At 46.2% G+C, this 24391-nt stretch overlaps 1 protein-coding gene across 1 annotated transcript; it reads left to right on the forward strand.

Annotated features, from left to right (window-relative positions):
• The first annotated feature begins 3175 nt into the window (after positions 1-3175).
• On the forward strand, positions 3176-24180 carry CLDN1 (claudin 1). Its single transcript, XM_084639857.1, has 4 exons — positions 3176-3617; positions 16391-16555; positions 17169-17253; positions 22490-24180. Exons 1-4 carry the CDS (start codon positions 3395-3397, stop codon positions 22650-22652), a joined length of 636 nt encoding a protein of 211 aa, XP_084495983.1. The 5' UTR covers positions 3176-3394; the 3' UTR covers positions 22653-24180.
• Positions 24181-24391: the final 211 nt, after the last annotated feature.

Raw genomic sequence — 24391 nt, forward strand, 5'->3', positions numbered from 1 at the left:
TGAATATGAGTCAACATTGTGCCCTTGTTGCCAAGAAGGCCAATGGCATTTTGGACTGTATAAGTAGGGGCATTGCCAGCAGATCGAGGGACGTGATCATTCCCCTCTATTCGACATTGGTGAGGCCTCATCTGGAGTCCTGTGTCCAGTTTTGGGCCCCACACTAAAAGAAGGATGTGGAAAAATTGGAAAGCATCTAGCGGAGGGCAACAAAAATGATTAGGGGACTGGAACACATGACTTATGAGGAGAGGCTGAGGGAACTGGCATTGTTTAGTCTGCGGAAGAGAAGAATGAGGGGGGATTTGATAGCTGCTTTCAACTACCTGAAAGGGGGTTTCAAAGAGGATGGATGTAAACTGTTCTCAGTGGTAGCAGATGCCAGAATGAGGAGTAATGGTCTCAAGCTGCAGTGGGGGAGGTTTAGGTTGGATATTAGGAAAAACTTTTTCACTAGGAGGGTGGTGAAGTGCTGGAATGGGTTACCTAGGGATGTGGTGGAATCTCCTTCCTTAGAAGTCTTTAAGGTCAGGCTTGACAAAGCCCTGGCTGGGATGATTTAGTTGGGGTTGGTTCTGCTTTGAGCAGGGGGTTGGACTAGATGGCCTCCTGAGGTCCCTTCCAACCCTGATATTCTATGATTCTATGATTCTATGATACCTCTCCTCCCAGTTTAGTGTCATCTGCAAACTTGCTGAGGGTGCCATCCACACCATCCTCCAGATCATTAACGAAGATATTGAACAAAACCGGCCCCAGGACCGAGGAATGAAGCCTGTAAAAGATGCCTTGGGAGTTTCCATTCCTCAAACCAAATTCACAGCTGGCGTTACTCCGCTGGAGTCAGGGGAGTGAGGCTATCCTGTGCCAGTGGTGAATTTCTGAGATCGAGGGCGACCCGGCTCAGTGCTTCCAGCCACGCAGCTAAAGTCCAAATGCCACTGCAACCCTACAGTGTAGAATCAAAGCAAGTGGTTAAACATCAATGGTCAAATCTTTCCCTTCCGTACCAGGCAGAGAAGGAGTCCAGTTCCCCCAGATCCAGGAGCAGCAGAGGGAACCCCTACCGCTCCAGTATCCCCTATCCAGGGAAGGGAGTGGCCCAGGGTTCTGCACAGGATGCCTCTACTCATCCCACCCTCCCAAATCTCCTGTAATCTGGAACACGTGGAACCCCCCTCCTCCTCCCCACCAGCAACATACCCATGGTTGCAGACTCATGTTGTAAAGTCTCTGGCTTCTTTGTACTCTGCTTAAAAAGACACACGTTCACCCCCGCCCTGTCTTGATCTGTTTGCTGTTCCTCTTAAGCAACGCCCTAAGGGTGTTTTGCTTATTTTGAGAACAGAAAGGCAGCTGCCTAGCACTATTGGACCACCAGTGGCAGGTGTTTTCATACCAACCCAGACTTGTTTCATCTTTGTCCACTGGTTTTTGTCCCTCTGAACCCATCCCTGTAATTGTGCAAGGCTGGCCAGGTAACCACAGGTTTGCTTATTTTTTTTTGCACGTGAAATCCTGCCAGTCGTCAGAAGGCAGCAATCCTGCTGTCCAAGCAGTGCTACGGAGCTCGCACGGCGCCTTCAGCTGCTCTTATCACTTGTTTATTTCAGGGCTGAGGAATTACACTCCGGACAACTGGCCACTACCTCGGTCTGGCTGGTGGTGGATTAAGGCAGCCTCAGCCAGAACTTCAATGCTCTCCCTTGAGTCTACAAGGAGCAAACATGTTTCTTCATCTTTGACCCTCACATTCTCCCAGTGATTTTGGCTCCTTGTGGTGTGATCAGTTCCGATGTTAAGGCCCCAAATCAGTCGGTTTCCAAATTAGGGCTCAGCAGCAGGAGGAGTGTTGTGGTCAGGTGGATAAACAGAGCTGGAAGGCAGCCAGGAGACTTGGGTTCTGCCACTGACTGACGTCACCGTTTTGCAAGTCATTTAACCTCTTTGTCTTCTGAGGCACCAGGAGCAAGTATCCATCATCTCTTTTGTAGAACTTCTGAGAACCGCTGGGGAGAGTGCTGCATCTGATAGCACAAGCTATATCCCCTTCCGCTATCCTGCTCCAGTGAAATTTTCCAGGCCACAAACCCCATGCCCCAATGAGGCCCACAGAATTTCAAGGCAATCTGAACAACCACTTAGAACCGTCAAGCTTACGAAAGCTGGATCTGCCCACTGTACATTCTTTATTAAATGCGAAGTCCAAAGCTCAGAATCCAAAGATTTTTGTTCTGGGAAGCACATGTGTGTTGATGATTGATGGGTGCTGGCTGGCCTGGCTGGATGCCTTTTGGAATACGTATCTTTTATTTTTATTCTCACGCCAGATTGTTTCCAAATACAACTCAGATGCAGTCCCCACCTCCAGTTCCTCCCTACTTCATTGCATGGCAGTGGGGGGACGGGGAGGGGCTGAGGCATAGGCAGGCAAAGTGACTGACCCAAGGCTGCTCAGGGAGTCAGTGTTGGGACTAGAACTCAGCCCTTTTTGGCTCCTAAGTTCACTCTTCTAGCCCCTGCTGCCTCAGTCTAGCCTGCATTTGTGAGGCCCTCAGGAGATTCTGATACTTTTAGTGCCTAATGCAAACCATAGTCATATGTTGAGTTTTTCTGCCTGTATATCCTTGATCTCTAGAACGTGGATCATAATGCCAGCCCCAGAGTGGTGTGCCTTTATTGACGAATGCCGACAAAGCGCTTTGAGAGCCTCATATGGAAGGTGCGCTAGCAGCAGCCAGTATCACTGTGAGATTATTTAGATGTTTCATTGCTTTGGTCGGCATTAGTCATCCTCTCAGCCACCGTTGTTGCTGTGTTCTAAAACCACAGGTGTGCAGCGAACAAGGTGGAGTGTGAAACAATAGTATCTATCATCCACACTCTGCACCCACTGGTTCATGAGCTGTATCAATACACGCGCATTAAACAAGCTGATTGAACAGGGGAGCAAGGTGCTGGAGAAAATCACCTGTTTTCCCACTGAAATAAGTCATAAAAGTCACATGTTCACACGACAGGAGGGGAAACCATGCCTGAATTCTTAATAATTCCAGAGTAATCAGAAGTTTCTCCTGCGAGCTGGGAAGTCAGGTGAAACCACTAGGGGGCGACGTGAAGACTGTACTTTAAATTGCGATCCAGACATGCTCTGCCCTTCATTCAGGTGCTTTCTCAGCCAGCACCACTGATGCCTCTTGCTCCTGGATTATAAAAGAACTGAAGGAACGGAAAGGCTGTTTGTAGGTTATTCACATTGCTGTTACTCTTACTAAGTGGGAAGCAGGCAGATCAGTTGCAGCATTCGGGGTCCTGGGCAGCTCAGTTTAATATCCAGGGACCCTTTGGAGACTTTGAAAGCTATCTGCAAGCAATAGCCTTGTTTGGCGCAGAGATGGCCAGCGGAGGTCTGCAGCTGCTGGGATTCGTGCTTGCTTCCATAGGCTGGATCGGCATCATCATCAGCGCAGCCCTGCCCCAGTGGAAAATGTCCTCTTATGCTGGGGACAACATTGTGACAGCTCAAGCTATCTATGAGGGACTCTGGATGTCCTGTGTCATGCAGAGCACAGGGCAGATGCAGTGCAAGGTGTATGACTCCCTGCTCAAACTGGAGGGTAAGTAGCAACTGGAGGGTTGTGAACTGCACTGTTCTTATACCGGTTGGTTCTATGTTTTCACCCTGGCCAGGGGAAGCGTTGCCAGGAAACACAAACACTTCTTGTATTTTGTTTTCATTGTGGTAGATAAGATTGAGCTGGTGCCACTGGAGGTGCAGATAGGTCTTTCCCGACACAATTGTATGTCTCAATGGGTCTGATTCTCTTCTCACATGATAGTAACTACAGAGTTGCTTCAGTCAGATTCACAGTGTTACTCCAGATAAGGCCTGGTCTACATGCAAAAGGTTTTTTTTTTCAGTAGAACTAGTTTTTTTCAGCATAAGCTGCCTTCAGTCCATGCATGTGCGTTCTTTTTTCAATTTACCTGGTGTCTGCTGCTTTAACTAATCTATTTTGGAAGACAGGGGGAAGTGAAGGGAGAATCTGCCACCATGATTCGCTGCCTTTTCCTACTTGGATTTGAATTTTTCATAGTTTGGGTTAGTTGCCAGAAGATCAATGTGTAAAAGAAACAATTTTTTTTTCATAAGTATCTAATATGAATCTGTAAAGAGTTCAGGATTGCTGTAAAGAGTTCCTTCCTCTTATCCGAGTTTTGGTTTGATTCTGAGGGGCAAAATAGCCCATTTCCTGCAGATTCTACAGGACACCTTGGTTGCTACTGTGGCTTTGAGCAGTTCCTTTGGAGTCTAAGCAATCGCATAGCTCAGGAGAGAGGGCTGGTAGAACTTGGTCTGTGTCCCGGACTTTGACAAAGGAGTCAGAAACAGGAGGTGGAAAAGCAATAATTAATGAATGAGCTCAGTGAGTGAAACATGCCAAGAACAGAGAGATCAGCGCTTTGGAAAACAACTGCTTCATACCGAAAAATTCAGCAAGACGGAATTAGTGATGAGCCAAGGTGGGGGAGGAAGGAATTCGAAGCTCTGGAGGAATCTGCTCAAGTTTTACTGTTGTTTATAGTGTTCTTCATGTAGGGAGTTTCCTATTTATAGCAATCTAGGAAAAGGAGCTTTAAAAACTCCCTACATCAATTGAATGCTATCAATTCTCTAAGCAGCTAAGATAACGTGCGAGGAGACACACTAAAGGCTGATTTCAGAGTAGCAGCCGTGTTAGTCTGTATTCACAAAAAGAAAAGGAGTATTTGTGGCACCTTAGAGACTAACCAATTTATTTGAGCATAAGCTTTCGTGAGCTACAGCTCACTTCATCGGATGCATGGAAGGCTGAATCCCTCAGAGCTGTAAATCTGGAGCAGCCCCATTACACTGGATTTACACCTGCATGGCTAAAAATTAGAATCTGACTCTAAAGTTCTTCTAACCATGAACAGAACATTCTGTGTCAGTTACAAATTTCTCTCCATAAACAGCCTGAGTTTATGTGATGGCAGAGAGGGGTGTGATCCTCTGGGAATGTTCAGAGGAAAACAGTTTCTTAATCCTTTCAGATGCAATCACTTGTGGTCACATCCTTGTGTCTGTCCTTACCCCTCCATTGGGGCCTGAGTCAGCAGAGTGCTGAGCCCCCCCTGGGAAGCACTGAGCACCCTCCACTCTCAATAAAGTTAGGGCTAGGCTGGAGCTTTGTCAGTTTCACTACCCCAGAGTGCTGTAGCTAGATCCATCTAAATGTTCAGTGTAGACCACAGCTCTCTTGATGAAATACAGGCTGATCCAGGGTCCCTCTTTTCAGGAAAAACTCCCACTGACTAAAGGCTTGTCTGTGCTACAGGGGCTACACACCCATAACTACGGCCCCGAAGCTGTGCCACACTGAAACCACGCAGTACAGATGCAGCCTACACTAATGGAAAGGGTTTTTCCATCAAGAAAAGGAGGATTTGTGGCACCTTAGAGACTAACAAGTTGCATCCGATGAAGTGAGCTGTAGCTCACGAAAGCACATGCTCAAATAAATTGGTTAGTCTCTAAGGTGCCACAAGTACTCCTTTTCTTTTTGCGAAGACAGACTAACACGGCTGCTACTCTGAAACCGGTTTTTCCATCAGTATCGGAACACTAGCTCCCCGAACAAGGCCAGCTCCATCAACGGGAACATTCCTCTGGTGACATAGCTGCGTCTACACCAGGAGTTAGCTGCTCTGACCCAGGGCAGGGTTTTTCACACCCCTGACTGACATAGCTAGGTTTTAACTCTAACTTTTTAAGTGTAGACAAGCCTGCGAAGACTGTAGCAATGGAAAGGGTTTTTCTTTCACTGTAGGAGCTCTGTCTCCCTGAGTGGCTGTAGCCAGGTGGATGGAAGTATCTTCCATCAGCCTAGCCGCATCTACTCCAGGGCTTAGGTCTGCATAGCTACGGCCCATAGGGGTGTGGATTTTTCATACCCCTGAGTGACTATAGCTGGGTCGAACTAAATTTGTAGCATAAACAAGATCTTACCCTGAGTTCTACCTCCCTAAGGCCTGAGGGCTGGAGAGAGATTTGTCTGGAAAAGAGGGTGAAATCCTGCAGCCCCACCCCTTTGATTAGCTGGAGGTGAGTGGATCTGTTTATATAATCGGCTGACAAATGGCCTTGTGTTGTTTTGCTAACAGGTGATACTTTCCAACCTTTGCCCCTTTATGCACAATGTTTCCAGCCTAAACTTTTCACAGGGGTGGGAGGAAACTGCAGTAATTTGAGCACTTCTGTCTGTTCCCACAACTCAACATCGGCTACAGAAATTACCAGAGCTGCTGCACACACTTCTATGAATTGGGGACAAAACTTAGTCGAGTCATTAGTCCGATGTGATTCTTATTCTTTGTACAGAAAACATTCTTTTAGGACCATATCCTGCTCCCGATGAAGTCAATAGAAAATCTCCAGTTGCAAGCAAGATCAAAAACAACGAGGGGTCCTTATGGCACCTTAAAGACTAACACATTTATTTGGACATAAGTTTTCGTGGGCTTGAACCCACTTCATCAGATGCATGAAGTGGAGAAAAGTAGGGAGATATAAACATACAGAACATGACAAGATGGGAGTTGTCTTATTAAGTGGAGGTCAGCGCTAGCGAGGCCAATTCAGTTAGGGTGGACGTGGCCCATTCCCAACAGTTGACAAGAAGGGGGTGAATATCAACAGAGGGAAAATTACTTTTTGTCGTGCTAACGAGGCCAGTTCAATCAGGGTGGACATGGCCCATTTCCAACAGTTGACAAGAACATCTTCTCGCCACAAGGACTCCTTGTTGATTTTGCTGATTCAGACTCACACGGCTGCCCCGCGGAAACCGGGCAAAATCAGGCCATTTGACTGTGTGAGCAGAGATTATTTTCTTCCACAGCAGGGGCTCTCACCCTTTTTCTTTCTGAGCCCCCCCACCCCCATGTGACACAGTAACTCGTTTTCTGTATAGAAAAGCCAGGCCCGGCTTTAGGGGGCAGCAAGCAAGGCAGTTGCCTGGGGCCCTGTGTCGCAGGGGCCCCCACAAAGCTACATTGCTCAGGCTTTGGCTTCCGCCCTGGGTGGCGGGGCACAGGACCCCAGGCTTCAACCCCATGCGGTGGGGCTTCAGCTTTCTACTCTGGGCCCCAGCAAGTCTAATGCTGGCCCTCCTTGGTGGTCCCCCTGAAACCTGCTTGCAGCCCCCCAGGGGGCTCCGGACCCCTGGTTGAGAACCTGTATTCTACAGCACCAATGCAACCCCTGGTGCTTAAAATATAATCCACGATGCTCTCCTTATGAGCGAGTACCCGTTCCTTTGGACACTTAGCTATCATGACCCCGATCCTACAAAACAAGTACATAGGTGTGTGATTTTACACCCATGATTAGCCCCATGAGATGCTTCTTCACTAGCTAGCTCTAAACTGGAGTTAGCTACAAGGAGGTAAGATCCTAATGAAGACCAGAGTAGTTGGTAGTTTCCCCAGGAGTTAGCAGGCCAACCCACAGACTACGGGAGAGCCTAGGGTTTACCCTGACCGGCTCACTTGTGATAACAAGTCTTCACTAGGATTTTACCCTGGGTCTATCTAGACTGCAGTCAGAGATGTGCCTGCCACACGTATACACACACCGGAGCTAGCTTTAATGAGTCGTAGATTCCAAGGCCAGAAGGGACCATTGTGATCTGACCTCCTGCATAGCACCGGTCAGAGACCTGCCCAAAGCTTCGTTCTCGCTAGCTTGATCAACAATAGCAGCAAAGACAACGCGGGCAGCAGCAAGGGCTGGATAACCCTGCTTGGGGACCCTGAGTAGTTGCTCCCGGGGCTTGCCCATGCTGCCGCGCCTTCGCTGCTAGCTCGGCTGTATAGTTTATGGTCACCTCTGATGGCAGCGTAGCTAACCGGCCTTAAGGACACACCTTTCCTAAGGAAGCCAAGGCTGTTGAATTCAAGGGGCCTATTCCCTCGCATAAAGCCATGCGCCTATAGAAGGGCCTGGAAGGTCAGGGCCTGTGGTTGCCTTGCTCCCTTGCTGTCATTTGCCTTAAAAGCTGAAGAAGGAAAAATAAATTCCTAAGGACTAGCCTAATGGCCTCCTGTAATCCCGAAAGACACAAGGCGGGTGAGGTAATATCTTCGACTGGACCAACTCCACCAACAGAAGTCGGTCCAATCACAGATATTATCTCACCTGCCTTGTCTCGCTCTTACCCTGTGACCAACATGGCTACAGCAACTCCTTTATACTGACCCCTCTACCCCCCACGCATTGAAAACCATGGAAAGGCTCCCATTGACGTCAGTGGCTTTGGATCCGGCCCTGTAGGGCTCCTTACATTCCTTTCCAGCTGTGATTAACCCTGTGAAACACCATAATAACAATGCCAGCTTGTCATCTCGGCCAGGAGCCCGCATGCAGTTTTCCACAGAGACTCTATAAAGGGATCGTTAGAAATGCTAGTGCAGGTTTATTGGACTCAGTCAGTCACCACCTCGCTCCCCGGGTGCTGCCACTGGACACTCAGGCTTGCAATGACCCCCCCTAATTACTGGTATCCACCGTCCGTTGTGAACTCAGCTTTCCTCTGCCCTGAGACCCCACCCCCCACCCCACACCATACGGTGCATATTGTACAGTCGTTTACTGCTGTGCATCGTGGGTAAATGTGCTGTCAGTCTGATGGGCAAGTGGGTGCAGGACACTATTCTAGCTCTAAATGGCTCCCCTGGGTGTGGGGCAGCGGAGAATCGGGGAGCGGCTACACACCAACCTTGGGCTGGTGTCACCAAAATCCGTTTTGAAATCAATGTTTGGTTTGGTTTGGTTTGTGCATAGATGAGGCCTCCGACCCTTTATATTTAGCTCCCTGGGGACAGGGGAGGCTAGTGGGGTTTGGGGATTTTACAGACTCCTGGAAAGATTAGATTTCCCTGAAAGAACTAGCTTGGATTTACCCCATCGATTTTGCAGGAGGATTTAATTTAGAGTACACGCATCGCCTGACTAATGACTCCTTACAAGCTGAGTAACGACCACAGGATCCGGCCCAGTTATTTGTAACTAACTGATGATTACTGCTCTGCAAACAATGGTTCTTCTGTGACAGTGGGGGATGCTGATGCTTTGCAGTGCCAGGGCCCAGAGCTGAGCCCTCAGTGTCATTCGATCACATGATAAACCTATAACGGGCGGCCCTACAGGCCATACTGCAGGGAAACTCCTCTTGCCCCCCAGAGTCCTTGACATCATTGGGATTTTCTCCTAAATGAGGAGAGCAGGATCTAGCCATAAGGTCCTTTCACCTGTTCGGTGCATGCTGGACTCTGCTGGAGAAGGAAGAGCGCCCTTTCTACCCTCCCCGCACATACAGGCCAGCCTGTGGCTGAAGATAAGCTTGGCAATGAGGCAGGGTCCATTGAACAATGCTGGGCAGCCTCTGAGCTGTTCCAACCCGTACCCGCCATGGGTCGCCGTGCCCAGCTCCCAGTGAGATAGGCAGTGCTCCTCTGCTGCCAAGATGGCACTCTAGAAGTCAAGGGCCGGAGCCGCCTCCAGCCTGTGGCAGTTTTATTCTCAAGTAGCCCCATTGCCTTCGGCGGAGTGAGCCCTGCTCTGCACGTGGGTCAGAGCTGGGAGAATCAGCCCAGAGCATCCATGAAGTGGGACACCTGGCACAGTCACCTGCCAGTTCTCGGCCGCACCTACGCACTCTCTCGCTCTCTCAAAGCAGAGCTCCTCCTCCGGGGTCTTGTCGGGACTGTTCCCGTCCAAGCCATCCATCACCCCCTGTGGGGTGTTGCCGCTGGGAAAGGCACCGCACTTCAGGCAAGTGGAGACTTGGCGGCTGCTTAATTGCTGAAGCCGGGTGGATTCCCCGCCCCATCCCAGAAAATAAACAAGGGCTTGCATGCTTTCCGGGCCCAGCTACGTTATTCCCGTGTGAACCCCCCCTTCCTGCATCCTCGCTGAGGCTGTTCCCTGGTGGAGCGGGGGGGAGTTTTCACTATCAGGTCACAAGTGCTGCACCATGATACTTGACTGGGGGAGCTGCAGGACTGATCCTAGGACTAGTAGCAGAAGCAGCCGGGTTCTAATCCTAGCGCTAACACCAGCGTGCTGGATGGAGTTAGACAAGTCACCCACCTCTCTGCTATCTTTAGCTATGGAATAAGCAGGTGCAGCTCAATGGGATTTGTGCTTTCCTGTGGTTAGGGCTTAATTTGCCCCAGTGTGTCTCATTTCCCCCCTCTGTAAAATGGGGATAGCGTGGCTGCTGTGGGGACTGGTTAATGTTTGCACATTGCGTTGTGGAGATGAAGAGCCAGACGGAATCCCACTGAGACCACCTGTGGGCGGTGCGGCTGCAGCAGAGCAGGCTGAAATCTCTGTCACATAGTATTGGCTTGACAGCAGAACCTGCCATAGCAACCGTCTCCTACGTGGCCGTAGAGGTTACGTGCTCAGTGTTCTTAAGCCTGCAGGTGGGGAACAGTTTCCAGGTTTTATGGAGGAAATGTCTCTCCTGAATCGCCACCAAGCCAGGTGAGAGTTTGGCCTCAGAACAGGGCGGCGTGGATGGGCTGGTTCAGGAGGGAGGCTTTCTCTCTGATGCTGTCACTGAGGGATTACAGCGGGCATTCCTACCTTCTCCCCTGCTTCAGGGCAGGCACAGTATAAAGCTGATCACTGTCCTTATCTCTGTCTGTATTGAACACACCTTGTGGAATTGCCAGCCTTCACCTTTCAGTCGCTAACTAGCCCCCAGCCCAGAGGATCTCCTCACCCTTTTCTAGGGTGCTTTTAATAGCACAATGTCAAATTTAGGAATGGACTTTTCAGAGGTTGGAGGGGCGGCTGGCTCCGGCCGGGTAAGAGGCTTGCCTAGCCTTTCGCTTCCGGCTCACTCACTCAGTTTTGGCCCAGATCAGTGTGAGCAGACGTCGCTCACGCGTCGGACATTTCTTCATCTGGTGATCTTTGTGGTTGCTAGTGGACAGGTGTCTGCATCACATCGCTTCTCGGCCTTTTGGCTGAGATAAAGTGTAGTCTCAACAAAAATCACCATCATTAATCATTCCTTTTCAGCAAGCAGAGTCCAAAACTATATGTGCCCTGGATATTTAAGTACCTCGTCATTACTAGAGGTGGTATTCTTCTGACTGGAGTTGTTAGGTTATGCACCCACATCCGGTGGGGCAGCCTGGGTAAAGCTTCCACTGCTACCACCAAAAGTTTGTGGGATCTGAGACAGAATTTCATTGGCCTGAGTTGCCAGTCTGGATCCTTTATCAAAGACCCTTTTGATCGGAGTTCAGCACCCATCCCTTTTACCTGGGTGAATCATTTTTTAGTGTTTTGCCGTACGTTAGATGTTTATTCAGCATAAGACAAAATCCCTCTCATTTTTTAACCTGCTTGCCTCTGAGGATCCTCCCTGTAGACTGATCTTGTCACAAAGAGAGGCTTTTGTCTGATCTTAAAACTGGGGGGTTGTTTTTCCTAAGCATCCCTTGAAAGGCAATAATGAAAGGAAAGGAGAAAGTTCATCATCACCAGCACGGGTACAATGGCACAACAGCAAGGCAGGTAAGATGGGCCTCGCTGAGTGAATCATTCTTGAAGGTTTGGCATTGGTGGGTAGCTCTGACTTCTGTCGAACCCCAGTAGGAAGTGAACACTCCTGACTGAGCTGTTTGGAGTAGCTTGAGTAACATGTTTCCCATACTTCATGGGCTGTTTGTGACTCATGAGTAGTTACTGTTCTCATAAGAATAGGGAGCAGTGTAGCACTTGTCAGTTTCACCTGCATTCCGCCATCCCTGGGCTGCATAAGCCTTGTAGGGCCTGGTAGCAGGAAACTGACCAGTTATTGTCAGAAAACTATTCTAGCTAAAAATATGCAGACACGTCAGCTGATCAGCAACCCATCAAGGATTGGGGCTGGTTGTGTGGAGAACCAGCACAAGATAAATGTGTGTGCGCACACACAGAGCCGCGAAAGGGAATATGCTTTAAAAGTGCAGGGATTACAAAACGAGCACCAGTCACTTCCCTAACATAGCTTTTATTTAACATGAGGCATTAACAAAATCCAGGCTGAAATGTGAAGGTCTAAAAGAAATCCCACACTTACTCCAGTGAAGCCTTTCTGCTGTCACACCACTTCATATGATTATTTCTCTGCAAGCCACTGATAGCCATGGAAAAATCTTATCTAGGCCGTCGATGAAATTGTACATCGTGTAGTTCATATGTCCAAATCTACGGCCACAGACAAAATCAAATTCCCTGCAGCAGAGAGTTGGCATATTTTGTAAAGGATGTTGCTTTTCACATTTTAAATTCAGCAAGAGCACCTCTAGCATTTGCACGAAGTTACAATATTTTAAATGTAACCCTTCCCAGCAGTAGTCTTAAGACCCAGTCCAATACTTACTTATTATCTCCCATCACTAGGAAATGTTTGCAGAGCTGGTTCGTTATTACTAAACGGCAACAAAAGCCCTTCACTTCTGAGTTAACAATGGATAGTAGAGACCAAATCCTGGTGCCATCTGATGGCTGTGGTTTGGTATCAGTCCAGTTCTTGGTGGACAGCTGGGTAAGGTCAATGTTTTCAAACAAGGGTACCTGTGGTTAGGCTCCTTAATCCTTAGTTGGGCTCTTAAGTAAAAGTGGCCTGTTTTTCACAGGTTCTGAGCAGCTGTACCTCCATTGACTTCAGAGGAACTATTTGCATGAGCAAGGGATTGAGAAACAATCCCTTATTTCTCTAGTAAACAGAACATGTGTCCTAGAAGACCAGTCATCACGGACTGTCACTGGCCTCTGTTTTCTAACCTCTCAAGTGTGTGCAGATTTAGATAATCCTGTATTGAGCCGTCACCTTGGTTATAGGGTAGCTACACACCCGTGTGGTAATTAACCACTATCCATGTACTCTGCAAAAGGGAGGAAGGCACAATCACAGAGAGTGACAGGTAGAGAGACAGAACCAGAAGCATGTATTAAGGAGGGGTTTGAATGACAAGTGGGTGTCATCACAATCAGACCACATCTCTTTCAGCTGTTACTGCTGCCCTGGTTATTCCCTCCCACTGAGCAGCTGGGTTTGAATTCTATCCCCCCCACCACATGGGTCATTGTACTTTTTTTTTTTTCAAATGAAATCTCATTTTGTTGTTTTCTGCCCATGCTTCTAAGCTCACCAAACAACTCCTTCTAGTTTAGTATCATCTGGGAGCTTCCCTGGTAATACTACTTCCTCTTCCAGATTGGGAAGACGTTAAACAAGGCTAGATCTAACACTGATCCATCTGGTACCCAACCAGTTAACTCCCCTAATCTATTGCTGTATATTGTTGCCCTTTGCAATATCCAAGGCAATTTCGGAATTTTTTTTTTCTAGATTTGGGGAGATTCAACTAAACTACTAATAAATGCAATCTATATGAATAGGCCGTGCTACCCAACGGGCCCATGTGAGTAAATACTTTGCAGATCCAGAGATGCTAGATAATTGCCCAGGTTCGCCACAAGGAAGATGGTCCACGGACTCAATTTTGAACCTCAGCTAAGATTAGCAGATTTTGCAGAGAAGGAGACGGGGAACAAACAGTTTAATCATTTCAAGTCACTGGAGCAAAATGAAACAAACGGAGTGTGTCCCTGAGAAATTCTCCATGGAAAGAACTGGAGATAATGGCTTGAAGGTCTTTCTTTGTGGCATTGACCAGGATGGCAGCAAACTCACATCTATTCTATGTAGATTCTTAAACCATGCTCTTCACTGTAATAACCAAATCCTCCATAGCTTCATGCTGCTCCTGCAGCAGGAGGATTCTTTCCTAGCCAATCATAGCCCCTGCAGGGTAAGTGTCCAAATCTGGCTGATGGAGTTTCCCATCAGGAAACCCTTAGCCTGTACCTGGAGCAGTTAAAGAGACACCAGGAGCAGATCTATTGAGGAAGAAGGTGCTATTTTGACACCATTTATTTTCAAATTCCAGCTGCTCTTTAATCATCATTACACCGATCCCTTTCCCAGCCATTCTAGGTCTTTCCCTTTGTCTTTTTATAGAGTCTTTGGAAGATTCCTTCCTTAAAAGCCAGGGAGAGTTGGCCCTGACTAGCCCATCGGCAACAAGGGTTCAGTATTGTTGCATGAGGACAAAAAGGCATCAATATCTTAAGGCAAGTCAGAACCAGACTCTGTGTAAATGTTCAACTTCTTAATGGTGTAGGAGTAGGTTGTGCCATGCAATGAAAAAACAAACAGATCCAGATCAGTGGGAACCGACACACCGTGCACAAGAAAATAAATCTCTGGTCTCTTAGGGGATTTTCACTTTCAGAGTGGTAGGACTTGGCTGGCTTGTGTTTCCCTGCCTTTCCTTAAAAGGGAAATTGCCCATCAAAGCAACACAGATGTTTTTCATTGAGTTTCCTTTGTGTCACCATTGGTCATGGCTTGCAAGCTAAGGATGCAAGTCTCCTCTTGCTTACAGCAGTGTAAATCCAGGGTGACTCCAATGACATCAATGGAAGTTCACGGGTGTAAGGGAAATCAGAATCAGGCTTTAAATGTATATTATTATGCTATTAAACAAGCAGAAAAATTCATCATCTGGCTCAGTGATCAAACATGGGTGATTTCAAACCAAAAGAATATTTTGTAACACTGTTGCTATTGGTCACTTTTTTGTATTTGTCAAGTTATGTTGAATCATTTTTAAACTAATATTTGTCAATAGAATATAGCTTAAAAAGACTGACACAAACATCAGCTTGCATTAGGATACTCATTCCGCAATAGTATCCAAGACCCCACACATGTTTCATGCTAAATTTTGCAACATGTCAGCAGCTTTACAATGGCCAATAGATGAGTGTATAAACTGTGATTTTCTTTGTATGTGAGGAAAGGCTGTTTGTCAGATGTGCTGTGACCATATGTCACATACAACATGTCAGGTCTATTGTGCATAATTTAGGCTCATTCTGATTGTGAAAGAGATGACCCTAAAGGGAGAGAGGTTTTGAAAGCAATGAAAGCGTTTTGCAAGAGGTTCAGAACTGCGGGACGTAATCTAAATATTGGACAACTAGGAGTAAAAGCCCAGTTACTTGACACAAGGGGTAATAAATATAGGAAATTAGTTACAGGGTGAGGTATTTGACAGAGAGGAGCTAAAATGACTTTAGAAGACACTGAAGGTAATTTTAGTACTAATCAGAGTTACAGCATTTACTTCTGCAAACCTTAGCTGATTATCCTCTTGAGATCCCTGCAGAATTGGTAAACCAGGATCACCCTCCAAACTTCACAGATGGGGAACCAGAGAAATCACAAGATTTTCCAAAGCCCCACAATAAATCAGTAACAGAACATGGAGTTAGATGTCAAGGGCACGTGATACCTAGTCAGCGGTTCATTCCCCTAGACCACACAGCTGCCATAGCTGGGGGGAAAAGAGGATCAAGGCATTTAGTAAAGGAGGTGGCTGCTGGGACTAGGTTCAGGATTGTCTGGCTGAACGGACCCAAAGAGTTTTCTGTTGGTCATCAATTATCTGATAAATGAGGAAGGAGCAGAGTGCTTTTACCTGGTCTCTACCTAAAGATCACATTTGATAACGACACTTGCCCGTGAATCTTATAGAGCTCCATAGGAAAAGCTGCTGGTAAGGGTCAGAATTAAGGTTCATGTGTTTGACTTTTCAGCATTTAGGACTTTTGAACTAAAAACTTGCTATTTCTTAGCTTTATTGTTATTTTGTTCTGAACAGCATTTACAATTTTAGCTCTGTCTTAACGAAGGGTGTGCGTGAGAGAGCGAGAACATGGAGGTGGGTTGAGGTTTTTCATTCCTATGTTTGTGTTTGCCTGTGAATACCAATACTGTAGGGGTCTGCTCTCCTCCCCTCAGATTCCTCCTGCCAAAGTGTCCTCATGCTCTTAGCTCTGGAGGTCCCTGGCTCAAACTATGGCATTGTAGCAAATGTATTCTTTTGTAATTGGAATTAAAATGGTTAGGGAACAAAAGTTGTTGAAGATCAAATCCTGCAAGGAGCTGAGCTCTCTGAACTGTCAATTGACTTCAGAAGAAATTTTGTGTGTCCACCGCTTTATAGGATCGAGTTGATGCATGACAGTTCTTCATAGAGTTTAAGGCCAGAAAGTAGTACCTAACAGAGGCCACAGAACTTCACCATTACCTCTATATTAAGCCCAATAACTTGTGTTTCAACGTGTGCCTTGGGTCCTTTTGTGTTTCAATGTGTGCCTTGGGTTCTTTCCAACACACTGATAACCTCATGGTAACTCTAACCCAACACAACGCTATCTTTGTCCTTGCAGGCAGTCTGCAGGCTACCCGGGCACTGATGGTGGCTGGCATACTCCTGGGACTCATTGCCATATTTGTTGCTGTGACTGGCATGAAATGCATGAAATGCATGGAGGATGATGAGGTGAAGAAGATGCGGATGGCTGTCTTTGGGGGCGTGATCTTCCTTATTGCAGGTTGGTAACATTTCAAAGACCAAACACACCTATCGGTGTGTATTTCTGGATAGTATTTATTTTGCAATCGGGTATTTTGGGTGAGAGGAGAGTATAATGTGCTTTTACCAGTTAGTTGTGCTGGAACATCTGGAAATAATTGTTGCCTTCACGTATTAATCCTTTGGAAACTGCAGACACACGTTGCATGTCCTAGGGCCAGTCATTCATTTGGTTGGCCTTTTCCAAAATTTCCATTGTTCAAAGGATTACACTAACTAGCTGGGCTGGCCCCATTCTCTAGTGTCCTGGCATGCTGTGCCATGGGTTGAAAAGTCCCAAGAGTGCTGAGATGCCAGGTTTTTGCCACCAAAGGGACCAGATGGCAGCTGTCCCCGGTGCAAGGGTGCTGAATTAACCAGAGTGGGGTCCATGGCACTGGCCCCTCACCCATATCTCCCATCCAGTGCCGCCCTGTGGCTTCAAGTAACAATTTGGCTTTGAGTTGTGGGTGCTCAGGACCTCTCAGGATTGCAGTTCCTCAATGTACTAATCTTTGCTGTGACCATGTCATCTCTTTGGAGGCTTCCCTATTAACTAACCAGCCATTTAATTGTCTGAATTTCACTGGCAGGTTTTGCCGTCTTGGTGGCCACATCGTGGTACGGACATCGAGTGGCTCAGGACTTCTACAACCCTTTCACCCCCGTCAACACCAGGTAACAGTCAGTCTTGCATAATGACACTGTACCATAAGGCAAATGAGCATTGCAGTGCAGGGTCTGACCCATCTCAGTCAATGGGAATTTTGCCATTGATTTCAGCGGGAGCAAGAGTGGGCTATCATGATTACTGGTGCCCTGCCAGGGTTTGCTTGAAGGAGTTTCCCAGCCCTTGTGAGACTTGGGTGATTGTCCTATGACTCGTGTTAGAAGGGTTAAATCTGACTAATGCAACCGGAGCCGTGTGACTGGATCCTGACGCCCATGCAGATCCTGTCGCAAGAGCAAGGCCTAGAGCAGCATGTTGACATCAGCCGTAATTTCTGTGACTCTCATAAAAGGTCGTGGGGCCCAGCTGCCCACAGCCCTGCACTTTGACATCTGTGCAAAGTGAGGGCAAAATGCTACCCAACTGGAATGGTAGCGCTGTTCACTCGCTCTGCACAGCTATCCATGCCAACACGTGGTTCAATGGTGAACCAAGCCCTTGGTCTCTCTCACTCCAACCAGCCTTCTACTGAGTAAGCCTCCTCCGTGAATGTTTAGGTATTTGGCTCCGTCCAGGCCCCGTGTAGTGGTGGACAGCTTTTTAAGTTGTTTGAAACCATGGTTTCTCCTCTCCTGCTGTACCACAAACCCCTTTTGCATACTGGGACCCTCCTCTCACCTAGCTGGGATCTAGCCGCAACCCATTTAGCAGCATGGGAAGGCCAGGCATGAGCCCCATATGTGAACAAATAGTGAAACAGCATTAAATGATTGTAAGCATTTTTTTTTTTTTTTTTTTTTGGTAAAGTGAGTATTGATTTCATAGAATCATAGAATATCAGGGTTGGAAGGGACCTCAGGAGGTCATCTAGTCCAACCCCCTGCTCAAAGCAGGACCGATCCCCGACTAAATCATACCAGCCAGGGCTTTGTCAAGCCTGACCTTAAAAACTTCTGGGGAAGGAGATTCCACCACTTCTCTAAGTAACGCATTCCAGTGTTTCACCACTCTCATAATGAAAGTTTTTCCTAATATCCAACCTAAACCTCCCCCACTGCAACTTGAGACCATTACTCCTTGTTCTGTCATCTGCTACCACTGAGAATAGTCTAGAGCCATCCTCTTTGGAACCCCCTTTCAGGTAGTTGAAAGCAGCTATCAAATCCCCCCTCATTCTTCTCTTCCGCAAACTAAGTAATCCCAGTTCCCTCAGCCTCTCCTCATAAGTCATGTGTTCCAGTCCCCTAATCATTTTTGTTGCCCTCCGCTGGACTCTTTCCAATTTTTCCATATCGTTCTTGTAGTGTGGGGCCCAAAATTGGACACAGGACTCCAGATGAGTCCTCACCAATGTCGAATAGAGGGGAACAATCACGTCCCTCGATCTGCTGGCAATGCCCCTACTTATACATCCCAAAATGCCATTGGCCTTCTTGGCAACAAGGGCACACTGTTGACTCATATCCAGCTTCTCGTCCACTGTAACCCCTAGGTCCTTTTCTGCAGAAGTGCTGCCGAGCCATTCGGTCCCTAGTCTGTAGCGGTGCATTGGATTCTTCCGTCCTAAGTGCAGGACTCTGCACTTGTCCTTGTTGAGCCTCATCAGATTTCTTTTGGCCCAATCCTCTAATTTGTCTAGGTCTGTCTGTATCCTACCGCTACCCTCCAGCGTATTTACCACTCCTCCCAGTTTAGTGTCATCTGCAAACTTACTGAGGGTGCAATCTACACCATCCTCCAGATCATTTACGAAGATATTGAACAAAACCGGCCCCAGGACCGACCCTTGGGGCACTCCACTTGACACCGGCTGCCAACTAGACATGGAGCCATTGATCACTACCCGTTGAGCCCGACAATCTAGCCAGCTTTCTATCCACCTTATAGTCCATTCATCCAGCCCATACTTCTTTAACTTGCTGGAAAGAATAGTGTGGGAGACCGTGTCAAAAGCTTTGCTAAGGTCAAGGAACAACACTTTCCTCATAATTTTTAATATATTAATTTTTTAATTTTAAATTTAAAACAACTTTTAATGTCGATTAAAATGGGGTGTCCCTTGATGTTAAGCTAAAATTATAGGGTTTTACAATTTTTGCCATGAAAGAAATATATTCAGTGTGGCTCTTACATGGGGCTCTTTGGCTATAGACCTCCAAGTGCTTTACGAAGCAGAGCCAGTATCATTACCTCATTGTACATATGGGGAAACTGAGGCAAAGAACAGTGACATGCCCACCGTTGCACAGCAGGTGAGGGGCAGAGCCAGCACTAGCTTCGCGGCTTCTAGCACAGTAGGCTAGAAACGTCAGAACAATGAGTCTCGAGAACAACTCTTTCAGTATTCCAACAATGCCACACAGAAGCTTTTCGCCTTTGATGTGCACTTCTGTGATGCTTATAACCTCGCTGCTGCCAATTATTTCTAACAAGCGTCCATAGGTTTTGCAAACTGATGTTTTAAGCTACTTTGCTGTATACCGTATTTTCTGGGCATAGAGAAGGTGATCTGGATTCTTCTAATCTGTTTTGCTGTGCCAAACAAATGTCTAAAACTGAGTGATGAACCAGAGAGGCAAGATTGGTAATTTGTAGTTAACAGTGAAACGTAACTCATTCACAAAGTCTTTTGTGATAAATTGCACTTTGAAATCATATGATGGGGTCAATTTTATGTCTATATTTTCACCACAAAACCCTGTCTCCACGCCAGCGATTTTACTTTGTTCACTCTATTTTGAACTGGTTAGCATTTGAAAAAAGAGAGTCAGATACAGATTTTACCATTGTGCCATATACACCCCTGGTGTAAACAGTGCCCTGTTAGTGGCATCACAGGGATTGCATGGGTAAGAGCGAAGGAAGAATTTAAGTTGGTGTCATTACACTGTCTTCTTTACTTTTATCTTTTGGTTAAGCCTTGCAGAATTGGACTGTATGCCATTCCTGGGAGTTAACTGTGACAAGTAATTATTATTATTTGTATTATTGTAGTGCCTAGACGCCCTAGTCATGGGCTAGGACTCTACTGTACTGGGTGCAGTACAAACATAATTAATGCTTGTAATTCAGAGGGAGTCGTGCCCAGTGGTTAGAACACAGGCCAGTGAAATAAGGGTCTGGCGTTCTATTCCTCGCTCCATCACTGTGTTTGCTGTGTGATCTGGAGCAGAGCTTTGATCCTCTTTCTGTGCCCCAGTTTGTCTGTCTGTAAAATGTGAGAAATAACCCAATGTAGTTGTGAAGCTGAAAAAATGAATGTTTGGGAAACACTTTGAGATCCTCAAATGAAAGGCACTAACAAAGAGCAACATACACATGGTACCAACGATAAGCCAGTCTATAAACATATTTCAGAGGAGCAGCCGTGTTTGTCTGTATTCACAAAAAGAACAGGAGGACTTGTGGCACCTTAGAGACTGACCAATTTATTTGAGCATAAGCTTTCGTGACCTACAGCTCACTTCATTGGATGCATAAAGTGGAAAATACAGTGAGGAGATTTATATACACAGACCATGAAAAAATGGGTGTTTATCATACACACTGTAAGGAGAGTGATCACTTAAGATGAGCTATTACCAGCAGGAGAGTGGGGTGGGGGGAGAGAAAACCTTTTGAAGTGATAATCAAGGTGGGCCATTTCCAGTACATTTCCAGGAGTTAACAAGAACGTCTGAGGAAGGGGCGGGGGGTGGGGGGGTGGGAGGTGGGAGGGAATGAATAAACAAGGGGAAATAGTTTTACGTTGTATAATGACTCAACCACTCCCAGTCTCTATTCAAGCCTAAGTTAATTGTATCCAATTTGCAAATTAATTCCAATTCAGCAGTCTCTCATTGGAGTCTGTTTTCAAAGTTTTTTTGTTGAAGAATAGTCACTTTTAGATCAGAAATCGAGTGACCAGAGAGATTGAAGTGTTCTCCGACTGGTTTATGAACGTTATAATTCTTGACATCTGATTTGTGCCCATGCAGATGTGCCACAAGTACTCCTTTTCTTTTTATAAACATATTGCTTTTATTTGGGGCGGGGGGGGGGGGTCACTAACCCTTCCCATACCGATGGCATCTTTGTTTCCAGAAGAGTTGGTAAGAGCTAGTTAGAAAATTTTCAACAACAACAAAAAAATCCATGAAAAAGAGAAACAAAATGTGTCATGATTCCTTCCCCTTCCCCCCGTCATTTTCCAACCAGCTTTAGAATTAATGTAACTCAAAGGGGAGAAATCAGAGGGAGGCTAAATAAACAACACCCCCTGGACCCTAACAAAGTAAATCAAATATTGGGCATAGATAAATTACGGGATGGTTTGGGGTGATATAAAGATTTATTATCACCTGTTTGGAAGACCTAATATCTCATCTCTTATTTAAGAAATTGCTACATTATAATGGTCCCAAACACGAGGGTATTTCCATTGTAAACAGAACTGTTTTGAGCCATTACTATGAAACACCCTCATACTTTGTCCATAAAATGTGGTTCTGCTACTTATGGCTCCTAGGTTTTGTTGCTGACCTGCACCTGCTTTGTTCTTTCATTTATTTGATTATACTTAAACTCCAGCTTAGCACATGACATTAAATAACCCCTACCTGCTCTACAGTACTTTAAATAGAACACAGCCTCATGAACATTTCTACCTGAATTGCCATTGGGTAGCAAAAGGGCATCCCTTGAATATCGAGGGTGGATGACAGTTTGAGCTCTGATGTATGAAATCACTGGAGTGTGACTTTCACAGACATTCTAGTCATGGGGGAAAACCCATAAACCCAATGGGGACCTAGGTACTCAAAATTAGTTCACAGAGCTGCCAACTCTCATGGTTTCAAGTCTCCTGATAGTTGGTGTTTTTCTTAAAGCCCAAGCTCCTGGAGGCATGTGATTAGGTGAGAATCTTGGCTTTCACTTTCTTTATAAAAAGAGTAAGTTTCTAGCCCTTGTGGGAGAAAAGAAAAGCTTGAAACTGTGACCCAGATGTGACCAACAGGCTTAGAAACCAGAAGGCAAGGAAAAGGAGCTCAATGTGTTTTCTATTTTTAAATTGCATGATTTTTTAGCCAATCTTGTGATTTTGGGGAACCTGACTCCATATTTTTAGGACTGGCAATGTTGCTCTACTGAACAAGGATTATGCTGCATGTTGGTTGGCTCTCTGGCCAGAGTTTGTTGGGGGTCTTTTTTGCCTTTGACCCTAGGATTTTTTTATATTTATTACTATTTACTATTTCTCCCCAGATTTGAATTCGGACAGGCCCTCTTCATTGGCTGGGCAGCAGCTTCTCTCACCATTTTGGGAGGCGCCTTCCTCTGCTGCTCCTGTCCACGAAGAGAAATTTCCTACCCACCAACCCGCGCCTACCCAAAGAGTGCCCCCTCAGCAGGAAAGGATTATGTATAATCGAGACGGGGAGGAGCTACCTGTGTCGGCGACAAAGTTCATTAAAGAGAGGATGCAGAGACCAGATCGGAGCGGAGTTCGGACCTTCTGCATACTGCCTTCTTTTTATTACAGCAAATGTGTATATTTTTATAATCCTTTTCATTACTGGACATGAATCTTCCTTTCTCTCCCATCCCAAAGAGGAAGACTAGCTTTGTTCATAGATATTCTCATTGGAAAGGTGCAGCCTCCAATCTTGTGTTAATCTTGATCCTGCAGCTCACTGGGAGAAAAAGGGAAAGTGATACTTTTTTCAGACAAATATTTGTGCTTTATATAAAAAAAAACCCAATTAGATGGTAATAATTCAGCCCCTTTATCCCATTAAGCTGGAGTCCAGTGTGGTGTGTATATTTTTTTCTATACAAAGTGATAGAAAAAGTAGTGTTAGAAGAAATCTCCCGACCGAGGGAAAAGACCTGACCCACAGTACCTGTTCTAAGAGGGTCGCATAAGATCTTATGGTTTTGCTGTGGCTTCCTATTTTATCCCTCATTCTTCTATGTACAGATCAGCACACTAAAGACTGGAGAATCACAAAAATTAGCAAACCCCAAAGGTGTGCTGCAGATTTTTTCCTGATTGTATTTACCCTCAATCTGACTTTGCTCAGTGTTACCCTTTACTCTTCCCCATTACTACTACACACAAACAGCTGTGTGCATGCACACACATACACACACACACACACGCCAGTGGACACCACCTTAAACAATTCCTCTACTCCTTGAAGTTTGCTCCTTTCAAATATGAGTGACCAAATATTACATCCAATCCACCACCCACATCCTTCATCATCTCTGAGCTGAGTTGTACATTCTTTCCTCAGAATCCATCTCCTTGGCCTTTTTGTCATTTTCTTCTCTCAATTTCCCTGTCCCCAAACTGTCAGTTCTGGGAGTGAGACGGCAAGAACTATTCACTGTATTCCAGGTACGTTCTCTCCAGTCTTGCACGGAGGGATTAGCGCCTTGTCAATCTACGGCGTGATGCCTCTGCAGATGCAGCACACAATGGTACTGATTTGTGTTTCAGTACCACCCTGCAAACGCCAGTCCAAGCTGCTGTCCTCTATCACCTGTAGTCTTCTTTCAGCATGGCTGCTTTCTGAGTAGTCTGCTTTCTGGTTCCTTCAGTTTAATTGTCTGCCAACTATTCCCCAGATGGATTAACTTGCAAATTTCTAGGTTGGTTAATTCATTTTTAAAGCCTTGCTCTTACTCCTAACCTCTCTGGATTGCTTTCTGATACTTCTCTGGCCTCGCTGCTGTTTGCAACTCTCCCTGACTTAGCATCCCCCCCCGTCAATGAATTAGCATGTGGTTTGCCTCTTCTTCCAAGTCATTCATAAATATGTCGAACCAAACTGAGCCCAGGGCCAGTGCCTGAGAGATTCCCCTCGGATAACTCACACAGACATACACCTTGCTCAGGACACTGCCGTTTTCACCCTGGATTGTTTTCCTCTAGACGGATCCAGCCCATATTCCAAGTCCCAAAGTTTTGAATCCAAGATCACCAAAGAGAGATCCAGAAGCCTGATGTCCAGGCAGTGATTGCAAGCAGGCATATCTGAGGAAAGCAACTCATGGGAAAAGCTTCATGCACCTTCTCTGAAGCAGTTGGTGAGACACAATACTGGACTAGGTGGACCTGCTCTGATCCAGCCTGGCAATTCCCATGTTCCCAAAAGGGCC

This window comes from Lepidochelys olivacea (assembly GCF_965140295.1).
Source record: "Lepidochelys olivacea isolate rLepOli2 genome assembly, chromosome: 9".
In the NCBI taxonomy this organism is placed as follows: Eukaryota; Metazoa; Chordata; order Testudines; family Cheloniidae; genus Lepidochelys; species Lepidochelys olivacea.